The 25,468-nt window shown below is 40.3% G+C and overlaps 1 protein-coding gene across 1 annotated transcript in view; it reads right to left on the bottom strand.

Annotated features, from left to right (window-relative positions):
• Positions 1–25,468, bottom strand: part of LOC101480347 (protocadherin-15) — a 214,916-nt gene that overhangs the window by 61,011 nt on the left and 128,437 nt on the right. The window contains exons 24-27 of the mRNA XM_076887498.1: positions 24,090–24,326; positions 15,484–15,600; positions 13,442–13,582; positions 11,816–11,928 (exon numbers count right to left, since the gene is read on the bottom strand). Of these exons, the coding sequence (XP_076743613.1) occupies positions 11,816–11,928; positions 13,442–13,582; positions 15,484–15,600; positions 24,090–24,326 (608 nt within the window). The remainder of the gene's footprint in view (positions 1–11,815; positions 11,929–13,441; positions 13,583–15,483; positions 15,601–24,089; positions 24,327–25,468) is intronic.

Genomic DNA, 25,468 nt, shown 5'->3' with positions numbered 1-25,468 from the left:
ACAGCTTTGGAGGCACTACTGACAAGAAAGGCTGAGAAATCTCTTTTCTTCATGAGGCAGAAGTTATAAGAGTTTGCTAATAAACCTAACCGCTATCTGGCCAATCTTCTTCATAATAAGGGTGCTGGTTGTAATATCCCATGAGTTAGAGACTCATCTGGTTTATCTAAATATGACAATTTAATTATTAATGATACTTTTAAAGCTTTTTATAAGCAGTTATATACCTCCCAGTTTAAATCCACCACTTCTTCTTAGGACTAAACTTACCTAAAGTTACTGAAATCCAAAGGGATGACTTATGTAAACCTATAAAGCAAAGCGAAATTTTGAAAGTTATTCAGATGCTTCCAAATAACAAAGCTCCGGTTCCGGACGGGTTCTCGGGGGAATTTTTTAAGAAATTCAGTAAGATTCTAACTTCCCCAATGGAGGCTAATATTTCTCTAATTTTGAAGAAGGGGAAACCTCCTGAAGAATGCGCTTCCTATAGGCCTATATCTGTTTTAAATCTTGATTTGAAGATACTTGCCAAGGTCCTAGCTATACGTCTTGAGCCAATACTACCTTCGATCGTTAAGAATGATCAAACTGGTTTTATACGGGGCGGTATTCCGCACATAGCGTGAGGCGTCTACTTAACATTATTCAGCACTCATCTTTGTTTAACCCCGAGGCTCTTTCTTCTTTTCACACTTGAAGAATTTGGTTTAGGTGACAACTTTGTTAAATGGATCCAGATCCTTTATACTTCCCCTCTTTCGGCAGTAATTACCAATGGTCATAGCCCTTTGTTATTCGCCCTGGCTATGGAACCCCTTGCCACAGCCATTAGGAAGGATGCTGCTATTGAAGGACTCTGTTTGAACAATTCTCAACATAAGATTTCACTTTATGCAGATGACGTTTTAATTTTCCTAAATTCTCCTGCTCACTCAATTCCTAGATTAGTTTTGTTAATTTCCCAATACGGCTCCTTCTCAGGCTACAAGATCAATTTTTCTAAAAGTGAGGCTATGCCCCTCTCTGTTATAAATGAGGTTGATCCAAACATTTCTCAGCCTTTTCGTTGGTCTCCATGAAATGTATAGTCTGAACTACACCCCTTTAATTCAGACCATCAATCGCGATTTGGATAGATGGTGCAGCCTCCCTCTGCCTCTTTTAGGTCGTATTCATTTGGTCAAGATGAATATCCTCCCTCGTCTCTTGTATTTATTCCAGATGTTACCGCTTGCTCTGTCCAAAAAAGTTTTGTCAAAATTAAATGGTTCAATTATCTCCTTTATATGGCGTAAGAAAAGACCTAGATTGAGATACAGTTTCTGTGTTTGCCTGTTCAGAAAGGCGGTCTTGTCGCTCCCTCCTTCCCACAATCCCTCTTGGCCGTTGCGGAACCTGCTATATATTTCCTCAGGTAAAGCCACAGTTCTAACACAAGATAATATGGTGTTAAAGAATATGCTCACTATTTGGCGCAAAGTCAGGCGCCTGGAAGGATATTATAATTGTTTCCTATTCATGAAAACCCTGACTTCTTACCTGGTCTTCAGGCTGGTTTTGGAGACTGGTCTCAAAAAGGGATTAATACAGTGGGTGATCTTGTTCATGAGAACTCTCTTCTTACTTTTAATCAACTGAAAAGCAAGTTTGGTCTGACCAATAAGGATTTTTTGAAGTACTTTCAGGTAAAGCACTATATTACTTCTAAATTGAAGGATTTTAATGGAGGGTTTGGTCTTTCTCCTATAGAATCACTCATGGTAAAAACTACCCAACTAAAATGTATCACTAAAAAGATTTATAACATTCTGTCTGATCTTAGAATGGATAACTCTAACAAAATCAAGGGCCAATGGGAATCAGATGTAGGCGCCATAGATGCTGAAGCTTGGGATGAGTTGTGTTGTCTTACTTTTAAAGCCTTGGCATCTAATTCTATTTGGGAAAGACAGTTTAAACTTATAAATAGGCTTTATATTACACCTGAGAAGAGGCACATAATGTTTGCAACTTTGCCTAATCTCTGCAACAAATGTCAGTCTGCTGTTGGTTCCTTTTTTCATTGTCTGTGGGGCTGCCCTGTTATTCTACAGTTTTGGAGATCACTAATAGATACGCTATGTATTATATTTAATTGCCGACTGCATCTGGGTCCAAGGACTTGCTTGTTAGGACTAAATGATGAGCTACCTGCCGGCTTTCGCAGCAAAGATCTCCTTCACATACTGCTACACTACGCTCGAAAGTGCATTATGGTACTGTGGATTTCTGATAAGTCAACTGATCTGTCAACCAGTGGCTACAGTCTGTGATATGTATTGTGCCAATGGAAGCCTTCTCTACGGCACTTACGGACAAACCTTTCCTTTTCTATCGCACATGGGACCCTTTATTGGCCCTTCTGGACACTCCTTCTGCTCATAGGTTGAAATCGGGCTTACAGGATGTAGCCTGGCAACAAAGGGACAATTGTTAACCTTTTTCATTGTCTATTACTATTGCTGTTGGGTTATTCTTTCTACCTCCCAGGTCCTGCTATACATGTAGATGCATCTTTGTCCTGTATATGTATATGCTGGTGACTGCTGTTTTCCTGCTTTGCAAGTTCAGTTCAGTTCAGTTCAGTTCATTTTTATTTCAAACATTTCAAACATGTGCCTTCACAATCATTACAAAATATCATTCCATTATTTGTTTGAAAAGGAGTAGGCTGAAGTATTTACTTATTTGTCCCTACCCCCTCAAGTAAAAGTTCAATTAAAAAAAAAAAGAGAGAGACTTTTTATTTGATTACATTTTATATGATGGTTATGCAGAAAAAGTAGAATTGGGCTGAAAGATCTATTGCTTTATGACCTATTCATGTTGTGTATCTCATGTTTTTAAAGAGTAACTAAGTAACTAATTACTTGTGAAAATAAGTGATCAGTAAAGTAACGGGATTACTTTTTTGGAGAAGTAACCAGTAATTAGTTACTCATTACTTTTTTTAAGTAACTTGACCAACACTGTCCAGATGAACAGAATCAACTTTTTGGGAAGGTTCCAAGTAAAGCTTCAACATGCAACAAGAAGAAATGGGAGTGAGACGAAACATTTTCATGAGCGTGCAGTTTATTGAAAACAACGCTTAAACTGAAACAGGCTACACATCCATTTCTTCTTGTTGCATGTTGAAGCTCTACTTGGAACCTTGTTAAGATCCAACCACGCAAAATATGATTTTTTCCCATTTTTCAAGTGGTCTTAAACTTTTGATTGGGACCGTATATGTATATTTTAGCTTAATTTTTTACAAAACACTTTAAGATGTTTTTAAGGGAGTAAAATCGGATGAGGGAGAAATGAACATTATGTAGGAGTAGGTAAGGATTTTCATTTTTTGGTGTTAACAGATAAAAACCTTTACCTCTGGTCAGGGACAAGGACTGGACTGAACACAAGGAAGGTTAAAAACAACAACAAAAAAAACAGCGAATGTCCAAAGAAAAAAATTGGAAAAACATTAGGAAAGCCTGAAGAACTGTTGCTCAAGAAAACTTTGCAGGAAAGTCTGGCTCCATGGAATCAAAAGATAGAAAGAAATGTGAGGTGGCTCAAAGCTTTCGCACACTACTTTATAGTATTAGACTGTGTTTGCTTTGTTTATTGTAAAATCTGAGTTACAATTTCATCATTGTTCGTCCGCCGTTGCACAACCCTGTAAACAATAAAACATTTAGCACGACCGACGATGTTTGTAAACCTAATGATTTCTAAGGCTTAACTATTGCACACCCCAGTGCTTAATTTTTCATGCAGAAGAGCTGTTTGAAATGGTCAAAGAGAAAAAGCTGTATAAATATTTAAACTCGAGTCCAAAGGAGAATACCTATTTTGAGCATTGCATTCGACAATGAATCATGAAGCAACTTGCAAAACCACAAATGCCGTCCTGAAAATTTTAACTTGTATGAAAGATACAGAAATAGAGTTTGATTAATTTCCATTCAGATTGTCAGCTCTACAAAGAAAAGCATAAAAAAACTCGACTGTCTGTATTCTGCAGCTGCATCTATTATGTGAAGAGGGACCGAGGAGGAGCAGAAAAAAGAATCTCTTCTTCTGACCGCAAGATTAAAGCTTTAGTCATGATGCTGTAACACTCGATCAATTTACCGAACGTTGCTGAACTCTATGGCGTCTGCAAGAACTTCAACAAGACAGCTCTTTGATTCTTGAACACGCAGCGTCCTATGCATCTGTTTTGACAAGCTGACAAAAACAGCCTGACTGAGTTGCTTGCCATTGTCTAGTGTCTCATCTCCATCACTGTAAAGACGTTCACTGAAGAAAGTGAAACATCCGTGTCATTTAGTTGAATTGAATTGATCGGGATTTCTGGTTTGAAACTGTTTATTTCACTATACCTCAAATTAAAAGTAAACATTTAATGCACTGCAAAAACTTTTCTGGAGACAAACTGTTCAAAAACTGGAGACACAACCAAAGAAAATGTCTGAGTCTGTAGTCTCAGTGTCAAGCTCTAAGCACTGGATCAGCCAAAGAGACGTGTGAGCATAGATAGCTTATACAGTATGTATTCGGATACACTTCAGGGAAGTATAAAGAATTTATATTAAACTATACTGGAAAGGAAGAGACTTTAATTTGAGAAAAAATCTGTCATATTCATTTTATTTAAGTAGCTGTGTTTGCATAGTGTTAGAAATGCTGTTAATGTTAATGGCTGTTACATTACCAATCCAACACGTTCTCATTCCCAAATATTTTACGCTAGGTGACAAATTGTCAACCTATTATGCTTCCCTAAATGACGAGATTGGAAAAAAACCGAGGGAACATGAGAACCGTTAGGAATCAATCTACGCGTTTGTTCATTTTACTTAAATCGCTTTGGAAAACACTATTTAACGTCATTAAAGTGGTGGTTAAGGTTAGGGACAAAGTTAGGGTTAGGGCTGGAATACATGGCTGGAACGTGTATTACTGCGGGACCATCAATCTACTGGATTTCACCCATTAACCCGGCGCATAGCATAAGAACGCGGAAGGTCACCTTTGGCGTTCCTCAGGAACGTGACAAATCGTCGGAATGTTACGCCTCGGGAGTGAGAACGGGCTGACCAATCTCATGGTTTAAAGGTGAGATGTTCATTTCATGGGTTTGGTGAGTGTGGGTTGGGAAGTGGTTTTTTTTTCCTTTCTCTTTAGCAACTGTTCAGTGCTTTATTTTGTCGTTTTTATTGTATTTTTTGTGCATAAAAGGGAGCCTTTGTTTGAATAAATTCAGTCCTTCAAAAGAGAATTTATCTTTATTTCCAGCAAGTTCGTTGTGACAAAATCTTGATTTTACCTTAAAAAAATCATCTTTTTGCAAAACCAAAGCTTTTGTTTGTGAATTTTAAGGAAAAAAATAGATTTTTATGAAGTGTTATTAAGTATGTTTGAATCAGACAATAAGAAACCAATTTTCCATTATGTGCAAGTAGAAATTGTATTTTATTACACTGACTAAAGTAGAAGTTGAAAGAACTTCCTTGTAAAAAAAATGTGAGTGCTTCAATTAACTATTAAAAGGCAAGGCAAGGCAAGGCAAGGCAAGTTTATTTGTATAGCACAATTCAACAACAAGGTGATTCAAAGTGCTTTACAGAGACATTAAAAGAACAAATTAACTTGGAACTCACTCAAACTATCAGGTTTTACCAAAGTGAAAAAAAGATTTAAGGCAGAGGTCCCCAATCCCAGTCCACCCTGGGTCAACACACCTAAATCACATGATTAATTCATTACCAGGCCTCTGGAGAACTTCAAGACATGTTGAGAAGGTAATTTATCCATTTAAATCAGCTGTGGTGGATCAAGGACACACCTAAAACCTGCCCTCGTGGACTGGGATCGGGGACCCCTGATTTAAGGTCTTTAGAATAAATTATCTTTTGAGTTTGTTTCAATCTACATTTATGATTCTGGAAAGATAAATATTTTTGACTTATTTTAAATACAAATTTACACTTTCAGTCAAATTTGAATAGTCTGAGTAAAACTAACACATTTAGCTGTAATAAATTAGAGTCATTTTTTAAGTCGGTTCAAAGTACATTTTTTCCGTATAAGATAAAGCAACATGCAGCCATTTTGATCAATTTTTTAAAAATTAAAAACTAAGCTTTGATGTTTAGAGGCATTTAAGCTCTCAGATGTGTCTCCCTACTTTCTAATTGGATTCGTTAGCAAGCGAGCTATGAGGCATTTAGATGGCATGGAGGTGGGGGTGGGGGGGCTGAACCTACAGATGCACAATTGCGTGCATGGACACACACATGACTGCACACACATATACAAGCAGATGAGTGGAGGGCTTTTAATAATCTTTGAAAAGCTAATATTTTCTTTCTGTTCACTTAGCCTCATGCTGATAATTGCCACTGGGTGCTGATAACTATTCATGTGTACATGATACCGACTGCATACTAATTCTGCAGGTGCAAGGTTGGCACTACGTCCAGAAAAAGAGGGGAAGGGGAGAATTTCTCCTCGCAATTCTACACTCAGTGGCTACAACGATTTAACAAACTTCCTCTTTGGCTCATTAAAGGTTTTATTAGATGAAGGAGGAAGAATCAGCAGACAGTGCCAAAGCTTTACTTGTTTTTGGTCTTAATATACTGCGAGCAAGTGTGGATCTGCAGCTGTATTTTTAATACACCCCTTCAGAGAAACCTTGTGTCATCCAGAAAAACAATGAAGACATTGTTTTCATTTTTTTTCATAATTCACTTTTTCAAAATACAGTGAAAATTCAACTCTAGTTTCTGATGTTATTAAATAAGAAGACATCATTTCAATGAAAACTACATATCTTTGGTTAGCTATGCTGAAAAACTGCATTATGTGTAAGCATTTTGAACTCTTCTGAATATTTGTTTTGAACAGTTCCAAATGAGAAGCCCAGCGTTATTTATGGTTCTAGCTTATTGAGAGTATAAAAGGTTTAAGTTCTAACCTTTTCAGTACACATATACATATACATACTCCTGGGGGTGAAACTGTGGGCTACAAGTCCCGTATTGCTCACCCAGTATGGATTTAACCAACCTACATGGCCCTTGAAGCAGTTTGCTGAGAACTGAACTGAGACATATATTACCGAGGCTTTTACAGCTGCATTTTTACCATACATTTTTTGCACATATGTGACCCAGCACAGGAACAGCTGGGCAAAGACACAGAAAGACAAACAAATCTCAATTGTGCACATAAACAAGCAAGTAATGACAGAATCAAGAACAAGAGGACACTCCACTATTTCCTGTGTTTGTTGTCTTAACTTCGTTGTCTGCAAATACAGCCCCAACTCCAAAGGAAATTTGTCAGGCTGTGTGAAATCAATTAAAGTGGCACACCTCTTCAAACAACATCTCAAAAATTTAATTTATGGAATATTTTCTGGTGCATAAACACACTATTTTGCACCAGATCTTTGTCCAGCAAATCACTTGGCTATGATGTGAAAACTGCTCGGCAAAGCCACATTGTTGGTAACAGCAATGCCCCCCCTCAGTGATGATACTAATAATGCTCTTTTGGCTGATGGTTACTTATAAAGCTAGTGGAGTTTTTATAAGTTTTTATCAGTTTAATAATGTACAAACATGATGCAGGTGAATATTTCTCTATTTGCATGTTTTCTGAATGCATTTAACCCATCTGGAGCGCAGAATGGACAAACTTTGAACAAATTGCGCAAATTGCGTTGACAGAGACATTTCATGGATTTTGAGTCATTCTGCGCTCCAGATGGGTTAATTGCGTAAAAGATTTTAATCACGTTAATGCGTTACCGTTGACAGCCCTGATAGAAAATAAACAAAGATAGACAAGTTACATATCAATATGGAACTTTTACATTTTAGGAAGCAAGTACACCATAAATAACAGTTTTGGACTTTAACATTGTTTTCGGATGTTGTGTCACATAAACTGATGCCATTAAACTGATTCTTTTATATTTTTTGTCTTGTATTTATTAAGCCTAAACAGGACTGCACACCAAAAACAGGAAATTCACTGAAAGCTCCTTAATGCATGTTCAGTGCACTGATACTACAAGTCAAATTTTATGATCCCCTACAGTATAAGAATGTAAATTGATGCACAGGGTTTTCTACAAGTCTCAAATGAAAGACAACTGGACCAAATCAAACAAATACTCCATGTTGGGGGGAAAAGAGGAAATTTCAACAAGTTACTTTTAACAGCGCTACTCTCTTTTTCATTACAGGAATCAATATTACTAATTCAGACTCGGCCATGGCTGGAAGCCGGTCTGCTGAAACCATGCGAAATCATTAAGCTGCATTAGCTAGCTCTCAAAATCACACTGGTACAATGGTAAGCTTTTATTCTATAAAGCTGGGATAATTAATTCAAAGCTGGTACAGTGTACACTGTGTGAATACGACAAGGAATTGCAACAACACACACGCACGCACACACACAATGCTGTCTTTTACACACAAACACATTGAAATACTGTACATAGTAAACATGCACAGACACATTCAAAGACAGACGCGCAAGAAGGGACTTTAATGTGCACGAACAACAATGTGTGGATGCATGCAAATACTGTGAACTGTGTGATGATTAACAAATACAGAAAAATACTAAAAAGTGCACGCTCACACAGACACGTGCACGCTCTTTTAGCTGGAAGCTATGTTACATATTCATAAATGCAGTATTATATGACATCTCTCTCTCTTGCCTCCAACCCTTTCCCCTAAAAATAGACAAGAGCTTTACTCTGCGTGAAAGACAAACCTTGACGTCTTGAAATGTGATCTGTACAAGTAAGACGTGTGTTGGATTTGACACGTTAATGTTGCAATTACAATGTTCTGAAACATTTAGCCGCAAACTCGCGGTAGCCGGTGTTTGAATAAAGAGAGATAAGGGCTTTGAAGTGAGTTTTAATGTCAATATAGATATACTTTTACAAAATCAGTATCAAAGGTTTGATCTTTTTTTTCAAGTGCTGAATATTGAGGTGTCAGAGACAGCTGGTATTGTCAGCCACTTGAAAAGTGAGTTGTATCGCTGCAACTGCCTACACATATTCTGCATAGAAAAATATGGATCGCTTTGAGATATGATGAAGGCAGACGAAGAAACTAAAATGAAAAGAAAATCTGCAAGAGTGAATAAAAGAATAATACGAAGTATTACTCTCCTTCGCACTGCCAAGCGTTAACAGAAAGTCCAGCGACGTGAAAATATTTGAAACACTTAGAAAAATATGATGTTTAAAAGCATCTTCTCCTGCAATTTTCACTTTTCCAGTCTGATGTCTTCGATATTGTGTCTGACAGCCAGCATAACAAAGGAGCAAATGGAAAGAGAGCAATTCATTCACTCTAACATCAATGAGGGGACATAGAACGGGGCTGATAAAAACCAGGATAACGGAGAACAATTTTTATGAGGAATAGTTAGAAAGAATGACAGATCAAAATAGAGGAAAAAAAAGGATAATAGGTAGACATTATGGGACAATACCACAGCCAATTGCGGAAAAGAAAACCTGAGGTGACACCATGACCTCACAAAACGAGCACCGACTGAAAGAGTTGTGGTGACAACTTGAGAATGAGTGTGTATTTGTGTCTGCTGATGAGGTAAGGGAATTGATCGGCCGGGTTCTCTTGGGTTTCGCTTGACAGAGTGAATGAAAAATTGCTGTCTTAAAAAATATATTTACTCTTTGCTTCTTTTAAATCTCCTGTGCAGAGACATTTAAACTCACACTTTATTAGGTAGAACTTGCAGGTACAGGGGTTGGACCTCTGACTACCTTAATTCCTTGTGGCATACGTTCAACAAAGTTGGAAACATTCCTCAGAGATTTTGGTCCATGCTGAACTGACATCAACACGCAGTCTGTGGATATTCATCATGTGAATGTCCACCTGCTCCACCGCATCCCAAAGGTGCTCTACTCCTGCTCTACACAGGATTGACATCTGGTGACTGTGGAGGTCATTTAAATGCAATGAACTTGCATTTGATTGGCTGAGTAAATAGTTGTGTTAATGAGCAGTTAAACAGGTGCACTTAATAAAGTGGCCAGTTAGAGTATGTAGCTCTATAATCAAAGGAGATGGATTACACACTTTATTGAGACAAAATTACATACTGTTGCTTTATGACTTGAATATGAGTCAATATTTTGACACAATGTAATTTAAAAACGGTGTAAGGTTGATTCTTTTACAGACTCTTGTGGATGAGTTTTGTCCTTTAGCTGATGACAAAATTACTGTTATCAAACACATAACACTGCTCCTCAAAGATGAAACAGGCATGCTCTGTGGTAGTTAATTATAGTGTGTGGCTTAGTGTTGTTGCAAAACAGGTGAGTGTAAGCAGCTTTTGCAGAATTCATAGAAATACAAGTGCGGAAAGCTCACCTTTATATGTTGATGCCGATATGCATATTTGTTTTGGCAAGATAAATTTTGCCAAATTTGTTCAAGTTATTGTGAAGAATTTCAGCACAGTGAAGCACATCACTTCACTTCTAATCAAAACTGAATTATAGCAGCAAACATCAATCATGCTGTTCAGATTTAGCACCTTCTGTGTTATTATGTGGCAGAACATCTGAGTTGAGAAAACAGTCACCAGAAAAGCTTCCTGATGCTCTACAATATTATTTTTCAGGAATATATCATTCATGGATGGATGGATGGATGGATGGATGGATGGATAGAGGTCCATGCTGAAATGTGGCTGAACCTTACTAAGCACTTTGGATTTTAATCTGTCAGGGAAAATTAATTCAGTTCTCCACCTTATAGTTTTTCTTTCCTATATTCTAATCACCCGTTAAATTAATTCACTTCATTAATTTGCCAAACAAGAAACAAATTGTTCATCTTACTTGGGAGGCACAACAGAGTGCCATCCAGCATTTCTTATGTTTTTATTCAGCTAACTGTGAGAAACTGAGATGTGTGCCTGCCTCTTGCTCCACAGGAATACAACCTTTGCAATAATTCTCTTCCTGGAGGGAGGGAGTATGTAATTGGTTCTGTTTGTTTGTCTATCTGTCTGTTTTTGTTAGTAGTCTAGCGTCCGCAGTATTCAAGATATCATTTTCAAATTTTGTGTGATGGTAGATGTGGTGGAGGTGTGGCTCAGCTGCAGAGGAGGGGTGGTGCAGTGAGCTCAATGCTAGACTTTGGGGAATATGAATACCTAAAGGTTGGCTAAGCAGCTGATTTTGAACCTTCATTGTTAGCACTCAAGGTCAAAGCTGAGTTAAAAAAAAATACATGCAGCCATATTGAGTAAATATATTGCGATTATTGCTTTGCAACAATTCCACTAATAAAAAACAACACTAGTACTTACTTGGGTCGGCTCTGCTTGACTCGACTCGGTTTTTAGAGTTTTACATTAGGTGATAGTACCTGGTACCAGATACTTTTTTCTACTCGTCTGGGATTCCCAGTGATGCGATCCGAAAATGTGACGAGAACAGACATCATGACTCATGTGATCAGCGCTCATGAAAATCAAAACAAAAAAGTTTTTTTTGAAACCTGGCAACAAGGGAAATGGCTGCACAAAAGCAACATTGCGGTCCTCAAGTCTGACAAAAGCTATACTAATCCATTGTTTTGGTATTGGTGTCACATACTAGTGACGCCATTTACCAGCCTGATGTCATCATACTGTATTGTAAGAAAAAAAGGCTGACGTTTAATTTAAACAATGGTAATGTGTATGTATGTGCACATACCTGTATTCTTCACGGGTGAAGACAGGGATAACAGAGGGCTGAAGGACTGTGATCTCTACCAGAGTTGTATTCTTCATTACAGGCTCACCATGATCGTATGCCACCACCACCAGCTGTCAAACAAATATAGACAAAGCCAGAACATCACCACGCCATTGATACCCACGCCCCTGCGAGATGGCTGTCTGATGCCGCCGCCGCTCTCATTTACGCTCGCTAAATGGGATGTAGCCAATGCGTGACAGCCCCGCAATAAACCAGAATAAATTGTACTTTTCTCTTCCTGCACATGATTCAGATGGGATTTGAAGAACAGAGAGGGTGTGTGTCCCACTGGTGTGCTTGACTTTTCCTGCCTCGGCTTTTATTCTTCATTTAATTGGGGGGCTAACTGCTGTTAACCAGGCCCAAAGGATTCCTAATGAGGGCCAACCTTAAATATCAACACACTGAAATATTGTGTTTCCTTCATCTCCTTTAGTCAGGTGAACGCTACAGCTCATGCATCCTGTTTTATATTCATACAGTAACTAGTGTTTTAAATAGGAAACAGCTACACGCATAAATAACTCTTTAGCAGTTGGGAACTTGCGACATGTGATAGTTAAGTGGCTTGCTGATTCTCATCACAACTATTTTTTCCTTCCGACTGAGGATTTCAATTGGTTTCTTTGCACAATTGCTTACGCACGCTGAATTGCCCACCAAATTCATTTTTTTTAATGCTGTGGTGTCTTTAGGCGAGCGAGTTGGGTAGTAATTAGCTGCACATCATTTAAACCGTCTTTACTGTGTCTTTACTGTGTACGAGAACATTAGACAAGGTTTATCTCAGTCATAAGCCAAATCTTGTACTCAGTTTTGGACTAGTTCATTTTGTTTGAGTTATTGGAGCAAACAAGGTAGAATTAGTCCCTTGAGCGATATCTTCAGAGGATGCTGAATCCTTGTTGTGTTAATTAAAGCCCAATGAAAAGATGAAATTAGCAAGGCCCATTGAGGAATACAGCTGGGAGAAGGTAGATTTGAAACTAATAAGCTGCTGCAATATATTTTGTAGAGTGGATAGGGAATTGTTCAGAGTTCCCTGTTCATAAGAATTACATGTAAGCAAATCAAATCTGGAATTAGTAATCTAATCATTCTGACTTATTTTGTATGATGTCGTTCCACGCCCCCACCTACTGAATACCAGAATCCAGACGATAAAGCCAAAAGAAGGTCACCAGGATAAATGTTATCTAAATAACAACCGCTGTTATGTAAGATGATGCAATTAAACACTCACTACGCAATGGCTACATTTAATGAAATATAGGCATTATTGAATAAGACCGAGTGGGCCGTGACTTCACAAATGTAAAACCTGGTTTCAGGGTTTTAACAAAAAATACTGCAAAAGACTTGTAATGATGGGTTTGATGTAGCAGCAGTTCAGTACAGTTACTACCATAATTTGAAGATGAAGATGCAATATTTGTAGTTTTGCCTCTATACACCACAGTCGATTTTAAATAAAACAATGAAGATGACTCAAGTGCAAAGTTGAGTCATCTTCATTGTGTTTTACCAAAAAAAAAAAGAAAGAAAAATTGATTTTTAAAAAAGACGTCTGTGCACACTTACGCTGAACTTCATGTTCGGCTCCTCGTTCAGGTTCACTCTGGTAACCACACGTCCGGTCTGTTCTTCTACGCCAAATATACTGGCTGAGTATGGATACGCCTCCTGGTCCACCTTATAACGTACTAAACCTGCTGGAGTACCCTATGATGACAACAGAATAATATCCATTTTAAACATTAAAATAAAAAATAAAAAACTTGAAGTTGATTAAACAAAAAACTATAGGATGAAATGCCTCATGCATGGTTTCTGGAAAACCATTTCTTTCTTTCTAATATCTTCTGAACTGTAATTAAATAGTGTGGTGATGGCTATGTAATGAGTTTTGCAGTATTTAATATCTAAAGCAATTAGCAGGGATCCAAATGTTAAGTCTCTATATAAAAATAATTGTGAGCGTTATAAGACATATCATTACTTTAAATAAATGCGGTTCAAATGGTCGTGAATTAACCTCTTAACTGTTGCTGATAATGAGCAGCCATAAGTTACTATGACTGATTTGACACAAAATGTCAGGAAATACATACATTTACATTGTAATATCCACATATTTTAAGAAAATACTCCGTATTCTTTAATGAGCTGTGCCATTCTGAGGAGGAAAAATAAACACACCAACAAATTAGACCTCTGCGTTTAAAGCTTTCCTTGAACTTTAAAAATACGCGCTGACAATGTGATAAAACTGGTGCTTTTGCTAGTTTATTTTCAGAAAGGAACAACATTTACAGCAACAAAAGTTGGTCCTTTGGCTAAAAGTCATACAGTATATCTGCCCTCTGTTTATTCTCAGGGGACGAAAGGTTCTTGCTACATGTCTTGCTTGTCATACACACTTTATTCACTTTATCTCCCTTAAGGCTGTAAATCCACCAGCGAAAAAACAACAATGACAAGTCCGCTAAGGTCATATTTTCACACTGAAACGCTGAAAGAGTAAGGGCAACGGGGGAAGTTAAAGAGAAACTCCAGACAGACAAAATAGATATTTTTAATTATGTAAACAGCCATTTTTCAATCCAGCCATCAAACGGTCTAATCTGAGTTCACTTTTGCAGAAGCACTGCTGTTGCGAGCAGTATTTCAGCAACTGTCTACATTGATGTAACACTTTCTTGCACAACAGCTCAGAGTGAGTCAGCAAAACCCGATGCTGATAAATTCTTGAAAGTATTTGTACTTTCGAGGGATACTTTAGATCTGGAGGGTATAAATGGAAATTACACAGAGATATATGAATATTATAGGCTCCAGCGCTCAAACAAGGTGCTATTTAGTACCTTTGTTGAGCACCGGGGAGGTCCTTTATAGCATATAGCCTGGACTTTATAATGTTGTTTTTGACCCAAGAGAATTTCTCATGCTTAAATCTAAAGTATGAAGCAATTCAGCTGACACAGGAAGCAGCATGCGAAACAGTGAAAGGAAAGCGGTGCTTTAAAGAGGCTTATGTGAGAACATTGCTGGTGTAGAAGATCCTGCATGAAGAAGGAGGAAGGAAAAATAAGCTCATGGCATCTTGAGCAGTAATGCAAAATAAAAGCACTCCCAGTGCTTTTTCATAAACACCTGTTTTGTGAATTAAACGCATCAGCTGGTTTATTTTTCTTTCTAATATTTTTAAAAAAGTGATTTTCCCAGTGTCGCTGCATGATTCAATGAAGCCTCGTGAGGTATTCTCACATACTGCCGATTATGAGAATTCTGTATGAGCATGTTATCACCTTATTAACCTACAGTTACATAAATCAGACTCACATAAAACAGCTAAACCTCGTTTTACAACAACCAGAATAAAGCAGTCTACACAACAAGGATGCTCAGCATTAAATGTTCTCTTGAGATTTCACCTTGTGACACACTGAGGTATAAAAAAAAATAAATACTCCACTAGAGAAAGAAGTGAAAATGTGTTAAAAACACACCTACACACACACTGACTGAAGACAAGCACCATTATCTTGCATCATTCCAGTACACAATTTGAGGAGCAGGCTGTGAAACAGTTTGATTGAATAGCTGCATCTGATAATGCTCACCGCAGGGTCAGAGTCATTGGCCATCACTGTGGTTACGATGGTTCCCTTGACAGCATTAGGGGCAACCATGCCTCGGTACACTGACTGGCTGAATACTGGAGAAAAGTCATTCATGTCCTGGAGAGAGATTTAACACAAACACAGAGATGGTACGGCATTAGCATTTTTAAAATACACTGCACCAAAATGCTTTTTGTTTCCTTGAAGTTCCTGAAATGTTGACAATTTTAATAACAGCAAATTACTGTAGCAGTTTTGTCATAAGAATATATATATATGAACAGTAGTGCATATAATCTATTGCTTATGCTGAGTTTATTTTATTTCTTTGGCTTGGATTCTAATTTATCTCTGAATAGAACAAATGCTGTAGTGAGTAGAATAAATGGGGTGTTCATGAAAACCTGTGGGGCTTTAATCACAGCAGGCGTCAGCAGTACTGGAAAACATCAGCAAGGGTGAAAGTGAGGACACCACAAAACAATTGTGCTTTTAATTTTCCATTGGCTGGTTAAATGATGGATTTTAAAAAATTTCTTTCACAGTTGTCAAACTCAAAAAAACTAAACAAAACAAAAACACACTATGTAAACTAAATGTTGTATAAAGCACAGAAACTGTCCACTTATTTCTCCGTCATTTTAAAGTTTCTGATAACAGAACCTAAAGTCCATAGATTGCATAGATTCATATGCTAATCTCTGGTATAGTCATTGAGTGTCAGAGACAACAGGATCCATCCTGTGTCTAGCAGCACTACAGGAAAGAAAAACAAAGCAGGAAGACAATGTGCTGTTTTGGCTGTGTAAAATGAAGATGCTGTGATGCTTTGATGCATTTCCTTGATTATAAATATTGGCATATACTACTCTAATAGTAGCCATGCTCTGAACAGAAGTTCAAGGTCAAGCAATCAAATAGACTAGCATGTAGACGTTTAAGATGAATTTGAATGTAGTGGATGTACATCTGTTGTTGTGTATAGTCATCTATACTGTGAACTATGTATGAAAGACAAGGTTTTACCACATACTGTATATAAGAGACTGACATAGTCAAGGCTAAAGGCAGGAAGTCAGTGCTGTTGAAGACCAAATGTACAGTTTTGCTCTTTGACACTTTGCTCAAATTCCTGAAATTTCATAGTAGATGTAACATTGGGTGAAATGATTGTACACTATACATCAGCAACGACAAGAACTGGGTGCTCAAGTTTGAACTTATTTTTGGATTTTCTCTAATTCACACAGGGTCAAAAGTATACATATAGGCTTGCACATGCCTACTAATGTTTGGTTAAATGTCCCTACCAACCTTTTGGCATGACTCTGTCTAAATACTTGATCACTCTTCATGTTATAATTCATTCAAATTGGTTGGTTTCCTGGCACAGATATGGCTTTTAAGAACAGTCCACAAATTTTCAAGAGGGTTGAGGTTGGAGCTTTGTGTCCAGTTACATGTTCGCCTACTTTATCCAAAACCAGTTCTGAAGTGTGTTTGGGATCACTGTCCTGCTGGAACACCCAAATGTCCAAGTTTTCATCTGTTTTGTAATCCGGTCATTAAGTCTGACGTCACTAGCCGTGTCTGGGCCTAAACTCCGCTGCTTCGGTCCATATATCAAACAATCACTATGGCATTACTGAGAGTTGAAAAACTGTCTAAAGTCTTTCATCTTTAATAAAATGATCAGCGTTCTGCTCTACCAGGTATAACAATTGAGTTTAACATCCAGGCATCCATGAAAACGGAATTTATGACATTTAACGGAGTTAGAAGTTAGCAGGGAGTTAGCTCGCTAGCTTCTATCTAAATACAATATAGCATGTCCTGACTGCGGGGTTTTGGAAACAAATTAAAACGTACAGCTCTGTTATCACTTCCAACATAAATAAGGACAGAAAACTAAACAGCAGTGACGTTTGTAGGGTTACTGAAGTTGGGCTAGCTGGTATATAATGATGTGTTACGTGACCGCTAGCGACACAGCTATGTTAGCATAATATAAACAAGCTAACTTTTTTTCCACTCAATAAAAGTTAATGTGAGTGTTCTTGGTGGTCAGGAACAAATGTAATCGCATGGCAGGATGCTGTAAAAGGACCAAACTTCAGCCAGGAGAACAACTGAGATAATCCATCCACAATACGAGGTTAGTCATTCATATACTGCTCCATGGGCTGGGCTGTAGTTACATCCTAAGGTTTTAAAAACTGAGCTTAAATAAATGATTAGCGGTAATAAAAGACGAGGGAGGTCAACAGTGATCACTGACTGTTTTAGGAGCTTTTTGAGATTAAATAGAAGAAAATACAAAACATTAAACATGTTAACACAAAAGCCATATTAAACGCAGACTACTTTAGGCCCGGAAGTAGGATTCGTCACGTCATCACTTAACGACTGGATAGGGACTTCTTTCTAATTCATCACTTTGTTTGTCCATGGTGATCTAAAACTGGTTTCACTGTGGACGATCACACTGGTGCTTCCAGCAGTTTCCAGATCACTGTAGGCTTGAGCATTATATACCTCTGCATAGAGTAGTATGCAATCATGATCACTAGCAAGAGGTTAATAGGCCTGGACCTTGTCTAATCAAAGGTTATTGTAAAACCTTCAGCACACTTATGCATATTTCCTCACCAATTCATTCAAATAATTCAATTCAGGTGTTCCACTCACTTCCATGGCCAAAGGTGTATAAAATCAAGAAATCACACCGTAGAAAATCACACTTCTCCATCTGGCAAACTGACAAATGTGCCTGGGTTCAGTGGTTGCCAGGAGAGCGGTACTTGTCTTACTGCACTGTGCCAAGTGTAAAGTTTGGTGGAGGGGGCATTATGGTGTTGGTTTGTTTTTCAGGAGTTAAGCTCGGGCCCTTAGTTCCAGTCAAATTAACTCTCAATGCTTCAATAATAAATGCATGCATTTTGGACAACTTCATGGTCCTAACTTTGTGGGAACAGTTTGGGAACCTCAACCCAACAGAACGCTTTTAGGATAATTTACAGAAGAGACTGTGACACAGGCCTTCTCATCTAACATCAGTGTCAAACCTTGGAAATACCTTGGAAGAATGGTAAAAAATAAATACATTCCTAAACAATGTGGAAAGCCTTCCCAGAAGAGTTAATGTTATTATAGTTGCAAAGGATGTGCCAACATTATATTAAAGCTTATGAATTAAAATATGTGATGTCACTCAAGTTTATATGCATGTGATGGCAGACGAGTGAAAACCTTGGGCAATACAATATGTTTGAGCCTATATTTATACTGTTTTACATTGAGTGTATCCACCCACAGCAGTCCACCATGTGCTTCTTCTGGTATATGGCAGCACCACTTGTTTCATCACAAATTGGTTTGTGAACCCTTTTTTTTGTATGATTGTGAGCATCACTGTGTTGCTTTTTGGAGCCAGAAGGGACTGTATTTGGACGAGAGGGTGGAATGCTAAGTTATCTGCTAACACTAGCAAAGGTGATTAGCAAGTCGCATCCATAGACTTTATGGGTGCATTGCACAGACACAGATACCTGCTAATAAGAGCATAAAAATAAAATACCCAAATTTTACTCACCAAAACTGGAGGACAGACTTCTTGGGAGGTCTGTTAGTATAATAATTAATCACACAGTAAACCATATTATTTGTTAGATATTTACATTTAAAATGATCCAAAAGCCACCAATACTTTAGTTATGTCATGGTCCTGCGGCCATGACTCAGTGACTTTGTGTTTGTGTTCCTTATTGTTGTTATTCTCTTTATCATTCTTGGGCTGTTTTGGGATGGTTTGTGTTTTGGGATTTTAGATACTGGGTTTTGGGTTTGTGCTCCCTCTATTGGTCCCTGGTGTTAGTGTTCCCCTGTCTCGTCAGGTTAATCAGGTCCAGCTGTGTCTCCCACCTGTGTGTGATTTCCCAGTGTCTCTTTGTGTACTTATAGTGTGTGTTTTCCTCTGCTCCTCGTCGTGTCGTCTGTGTTCATACCTGGTGTAATCCTCTGCGTGCTCTCCCTGCTGTTCTCCCTTCATGCTCAGGTTTGCTATTTCTTTGGGTAGTTTCTCCCAGTTAGTTCATCCTTAGTTCTGTTTTACCATCCCCACTTTATATTGGATATTATCAATAAATCACCCTCACACCTGAATAAGTGCTGCGTTTTGAGTCCTCCTTCCGCTCTCCACACGGCCGCTGCCCCGGACCGTGACAGTACGACGCGAACACAACATGGACCCAGCAGCGCTTAACCCGTCCAGGGAGCTACGGGAAAATCTCATCGATGCCACACAGGCCTACCAGAGTGAGGTGGATGGACTAGCAAAGTGGTGTGAGGCAAATCACCTCTCCATGAACATCAGTAAAACAAAGGAGATGGTGATTGACTTCAGAAAACAGAGAGGTGAGAAAACTCACACCCCAATTCAGATCTATGGAACCCCTGTGGAGAGAGTCTCCAACTTCAAATACCTCGGTGTCCACATCAACGAGGACCTCACTTGGAGTACACACACGGACTTCCTCATTAGTAAAGGCAGACAGCGCCTCTATCACCTGAGGCGTCTAAAGAGGTTTAAGATCTCCAAGAATATACAGAGGAGATTCTACACTGGTGTCATTGAGAGCATCCTGTGCAACAACATCATGGTGTGGTACGGGAACTGCACAGTACAGCAACAGAAAGCCCTGCAGAGGGTTGTGCGCACAGCTGAACGCACTATGGGAACATCTCTACCAGCACTGCAGGACATCTATGCTGAAAGGTGCAGATCCAGGGCCATCAGGATCATTAGGGATTCTAGCCATCCCGCCCACAAACTGTTCAGGCCACTGAGGTCAGGGAAGCGCCTCTGTAGCCTGAAAACAAGAACAGAAAGGTTCAGGAGGAGTTTTTACCCACAAACAGTGAGACTCCTCAACCAAAACACAAACCGGACAACATGATGGACAATCTCACACACAGTACATAATTTGCACTTTATCTTTCTTCTCTGAACCTTATCCGTACCTTATTATATACATCTGTACTATGTAAATATGTATATTTTTATAGTCTTCTCATTCAAATCATTACAGTGCAATATCTTGCACGTCATGGATATATATTTATAAGCACAAACATATGGACTTTTACATTGTTTTTTTATATATTTTTTTACTTTTAACTTTTGTTTCTTTTCCTTTTTTTCTTAGCTTATGTAAAATCCTTTTTAGCATGTTTGCACAGTCGGGGGGAGTACTTTTTTAGCCAGAAAAAACATTTCACTGTATGTTGTACCAGCTATAACTACATGTGACAAATAAATAAAGAATTGAATTGAATTGAATTGAGCTCATCGACCGGTGGCTGGAAAACCCGGGTGGCACGTCCCAGCGCGCTATAGAGAGGCGGCTACAGCGTCTGGTGACCGGTCTCCCATGGCTTCTGGGCTCGCTTTGTTCGTGGGAGCGGGAGTTCCTCCTTTTGGACCTCGGACTTCACCCCCCGTCTGCTTTTACTTTCGAGCAGCCCTAGGCGGTGAGCGAGCGACATGTTCTGGCTTCCCCAGATTCCGGGACTCTGTTTTCTGGGGCTATTCAGAGCGGGATGGGAGACTGTATGGATCGCTTACCTACCTTCGTGGTAACGGATCCTTCCCAAGTGGGCGTGTACAAACCCGCTGCAAAACTGACAGACTGTGTCTCTGCCGCTCCTTCTGAGCCAGGACTTTATTGCCATTCTCCGGCTCAGTTCTGTGTCCAGCTACAAGCTTCCCAGTCTGTAGCTCCACCGTTAGCCTCCCTAAGGGCACAATTACATGTTCTGCCGCCGCTCCAGTCAGCCACTCAGCCACCACCACCGCTAGCATCGCCGCAACCCGTAGTTCAGTTAATGGCTGAGTCACAACCTTCACACTGCTTTTCCACCGCTGTTTCTGAGCAGGGAGACAAACTGTTTCACTACGGACTTGTTCCTCAAAAGCTGGCAACATTAGAGACTATTGCTCACTCCGGGGCTTCCCCAGAGGCTGGGTTACTGCCCTCAGCTTACTCTGGACCCCTGGAGGCCAAGATGCCAGCTGTGAACTGCACCGGGCTGTCACTGCCTGAGCAGGGTCAGTGCTCTGCGCAGCTGCAGCCCTCCTTATGTGTGCCGGAGGCCCACGTGCCTACTTGTTTTGTTTCATGTGTGCCAGAGGCCCGCGTGCCTACTGGTTTTGTTTCATGTGTGCCAGAGGCCCGCGTGCCTACTGGTTTTGTTTCATGTGTGCCAGAGGCCCCCGTGCCTACTGGTTATGTTTCATGTGTGCCGGGGGCCCCGGTGCCCACTGGTTCTGCGGCTGTTTTCGCTGGGGGGCCCGAGGAGCCCGTCCAGCCTCCTGTTTCGCCTGCTGGGGGGCCCGAGGAGCCCGTCCAGCCTCCTGTTTCGCCTGCTGGGGGGCCCGAGGATCCCGTCCAGCCACCTGTGGCTGCTTCTCCACCTGTGGCTGCTTCTCCACCTGTGGCTGCAGCGCCGCCTCCTGCAGTACCATCACCTGCAGCGCTACCACCTGCTACTGCCACGCCTCAGCCTGAAGCTTCATCCTCGCCTGGCCCGGCTTCATTCTCGCCTGGCCCGGTTTCATCCACGCCTGGCCCGGCTTCATCCTCGCCTTCATCCTCGCCTGGCCCGGCTTCAGCCTCGCCTGGTCCAACTTCATCCTCGCCTGGTCCGGCTTCAGCTTCATCCTCGCCCGGCCCGGCTTCACCCTCGTCTGGTCCAGCCTTCGTGTCTGCATCTTCATCTGGTCCAGCCTTCGTGTCTGCATCTTCGTCTGGTCCAGCCTTCGTGTCTGCATCATCGCCTGCAGCAGCGTCTTCAGCATCCGCACCATTGCCTGCAGCAGCGTCTTCAGCATCCGCACCATCGCCTGCAGCAGCGTCTTCAGCATCTTCGCCCGCTGCGGCCCCGGCTTCCGTGCCTTCAGCCTCGCCTGGCCCAGTCTCGTTTGGGTCTGGAGCTAAACGGCCGTTTTCTAGACCGCTGGCTAGGCTACTGGCCGGGCGCCGTCGCCTGAGCGGCCGCCGTTGCCTTCCGCACGGCCGGCCCCCGGACCCTCTTCGCCTGAGCGGCCGCCGTTGCCTTCCGCACGGCCGGCCCCCGGACCCTCTTCGCCTGAGCGGCCGCCGTTGCCTTCCGCACGGTCGGCCCCCTGAACTTTTTGTGCGCCGTCACGGCCTTCTTCGTGGACGGCCTCCCGAACTCTTTACGCGCCGCCGCGGCCTTCTTCGTGGCCGGCCGCCTGAACTGTGCTTCGGACTCTGCTCCGCTGTGAGTTTTGTGAACGTTTGTTTGGGACTCTGGGGTCTTCGTTTTGGTCATGGCCCGGTCCCTCCGTCCTGGGCCCCCTGCCGCCCGCCCGGGTCTGGTGGTGTGTTTCTGTGGCTGTCAGGGGCCAGCCCTTGAGGGGGGGGGGGGGGGTACTGTCATGGTCCTGCGGCCATGACTCAGTGACTTTGTGTTTGTGTTCCTTATTGTTGTTATTCTCTTTATCATTCTTGGGCTGTTTTGGGATGGTTTGTGTTTTGGGATTTTAGATACTGGGTTTTGGGTTTGTGCTCCCTCTATTGGTCCCTGGTGTTAGTGTTCCCCTGTCTCGTCAGGTTAATCAGGTCCAGCTGTGTCTCCCACCTGTGTGTGATTTCCCAGTGTCTCTTTGTGTACTTATAGTGTGTGTTTTCCTCTGCTCCTCGTCGCGTCGTCTGTGTTCATACCTGGTGTAATCCCCTGCGTGCTCTCCCTGCTGTTCTCCCTTCATGCTCAGGTTTGCTATTTCTTTGTGTAGTTTCTCCCAGTTAGTTCATTCTTAGTTCTGTTTTACCATCCCCACTTTATATTGGATATTATCAATAAATCACCCTCACACCTGAATAAGTGCTGCGTTTTGAGTCCTCCTTCCGCTCTCCACACGGCCGCTGCCCCGGACCGTGACAAGTTATTTGAACTAGTAGGAACTGGCAACCATCTAACACTCAAAGCAGCCTTGCTCCAATACATGTAAGACTTAACATGATTTAAACAGATGGGTTTAAAAAGAATTCCTCCACATATTTGATTTAAAAGGGAAAACCAGCTATGGTGACTGCTACTATAAAGTTCTCTTTTGGAGCGAGTGTCAAATGGTCATTCAAAAAAATGCAGTTTTTGGTGCTTTTTTTCAGCCCAAAAGGTTGCCGCTTGGACTCTACACCAAACAGATGTTGCAACAATCAATTCTAATGCTGCCGATGCCACTTGGATGGCAAGTTAGCAGTTGTATCCGCCAATTGGTACTTGCCATTTTACAATGTAGACAACACTGTATTTTCACACGCTGGTTCTAAAATGCTTTTTTGGTCTTTTTTATTTTCCTGACTGAAAATGCTTTGCTTGCCTTTTCCATATTCCATTTTCATTCATTATTCATTTATTAAACCCCCACCAAAAAGCATAATGATCTTCCAATACCTGCTACATCATAACGCCAGTTTACCTTTCTTCAAACTAAAGACACTTTACTAAAAGAGTAGAAAATATTACCCATCTTTATGTCCACACAGAGAAACTAGCTTGTAGACACATACCTACGCACTCACCATTATTCTGACTGTAACAGAGGCTAGTCCAGGAGGCATGTTTCCCTTTGTGTCCAGGGCCTCTACAGTGAACGTGTATGTGGGCTCTGACTCAGACAGAGCCTCGAAGTCCAGAACCTTGAGAACTGAAAGCTCGCCTGTTCTGGAGTCGATGTGGAACAGCTGAGTGATGTCCTGGTCCGAGCCTTCGGTTCTGATTCGGTAAGTAAGGTTGGAGTTGAGGTCAGCGTCTGTCGCCTACAGAGAACATGGAAAGGAAAGCAATATCACTGCAATGTGAATTTCTAATACTTGTCAGTAGGACAAGAATCCATATATACCTGCTTGTAACGCACTATAACAGTTTAATTAGATCTATGTTGTGTTGTTGTCAGAAATGCCTGTGGTAGTAACCTTTAAATTACAGCTGGTGGTCCATATCTTATGTAATAATTTTAAAGTGTAGCTGTGCAGCTTTATCTCACATTCTGCTGCAGTGTGCAGCGTGTCTGCAAGTGTTATCAAACTATCAATGTTCTATCACTGCATGCAGCATAAATATAATTTTCAATAATTTGTGCACAAATAACATTAAATTAGACTGACATCAATGGGAATTTTTAAGATAAAGGGATTTATTAAGAACATTATTAAGGACATTAAACATATTAGCTTGATCTGTATATAAAATAAATGCAAACCAGCAATTTGTGTCTTTGCTAAGGAATGCTAAGATTTGATAAAAAAAAAAGTTCTTCTAAACCTCTACAGTGCTATAGAGATTTAAATGATAACGCTAACATTGAGAAGACAAGAAAAAGTGATGTTTTAATTAAGAAACATATAAACATATAAGCTGTGTGATTGCTCTCAGAAATACACTAAAAACAAACAGAAAAAAACAATTGTTCTGGGAAATTATCGTTGGTTAGATCAATGGCAGTACAAACAATTAACGCACACATAAAAACAGCATAAGCAATATAGAACAGTTCCTTTAGGAATCCATTCATTTGTTTAAAGACTTGTGAGCAACACTGAGTTGGATCTTCTTCAGATAAAAAATACATGCCAGAGTTATCTGCTGAAGAAATTACATTTTATAATGCAGGTAGTTTTCTCAAAAAAAACCCCCATCTTTCTTTGCTGCACTGTTTATCTGCTGATTCAGATATAACTGTACTAATCTAAAACCAACCAATGCATCAGCAGAGATGATTTATTTGTCATGATCTAGTTTCAGTAAGTTTTTGTTTGCAACAAAGCCTTATTTACACTGGAGAACTTTTTCACTTTACCAAAAATTTAGATATAAAAGTTCCAGTGAACTACAGATTTTTTTCTTTTTGTTTGATTCGCTAAACGCCTAAGCTACAAAACCACCTGTTCCTCTTTACAAA

Source organism: Maylandia zebra, linkage group LG8 (genome assembly GCF_041146795.1).
Source record: "Maylandia zebra isolate NMK-2024a linkage group LG8, Mzebra_GT3a, whole genome shotgun sequence".
In the NCBI taxonomy this organism is placed as follows: Eukaryota; Metazoa; Chordata; class Actinopteri; order Cichliformes; family Cichlidae; genus Maylandia; species Maylandia zebra.
Note: the sequence above shows the minus strand (reverse complement) of the source record. Positions and strands in the feature narration are given on the sequence as shown.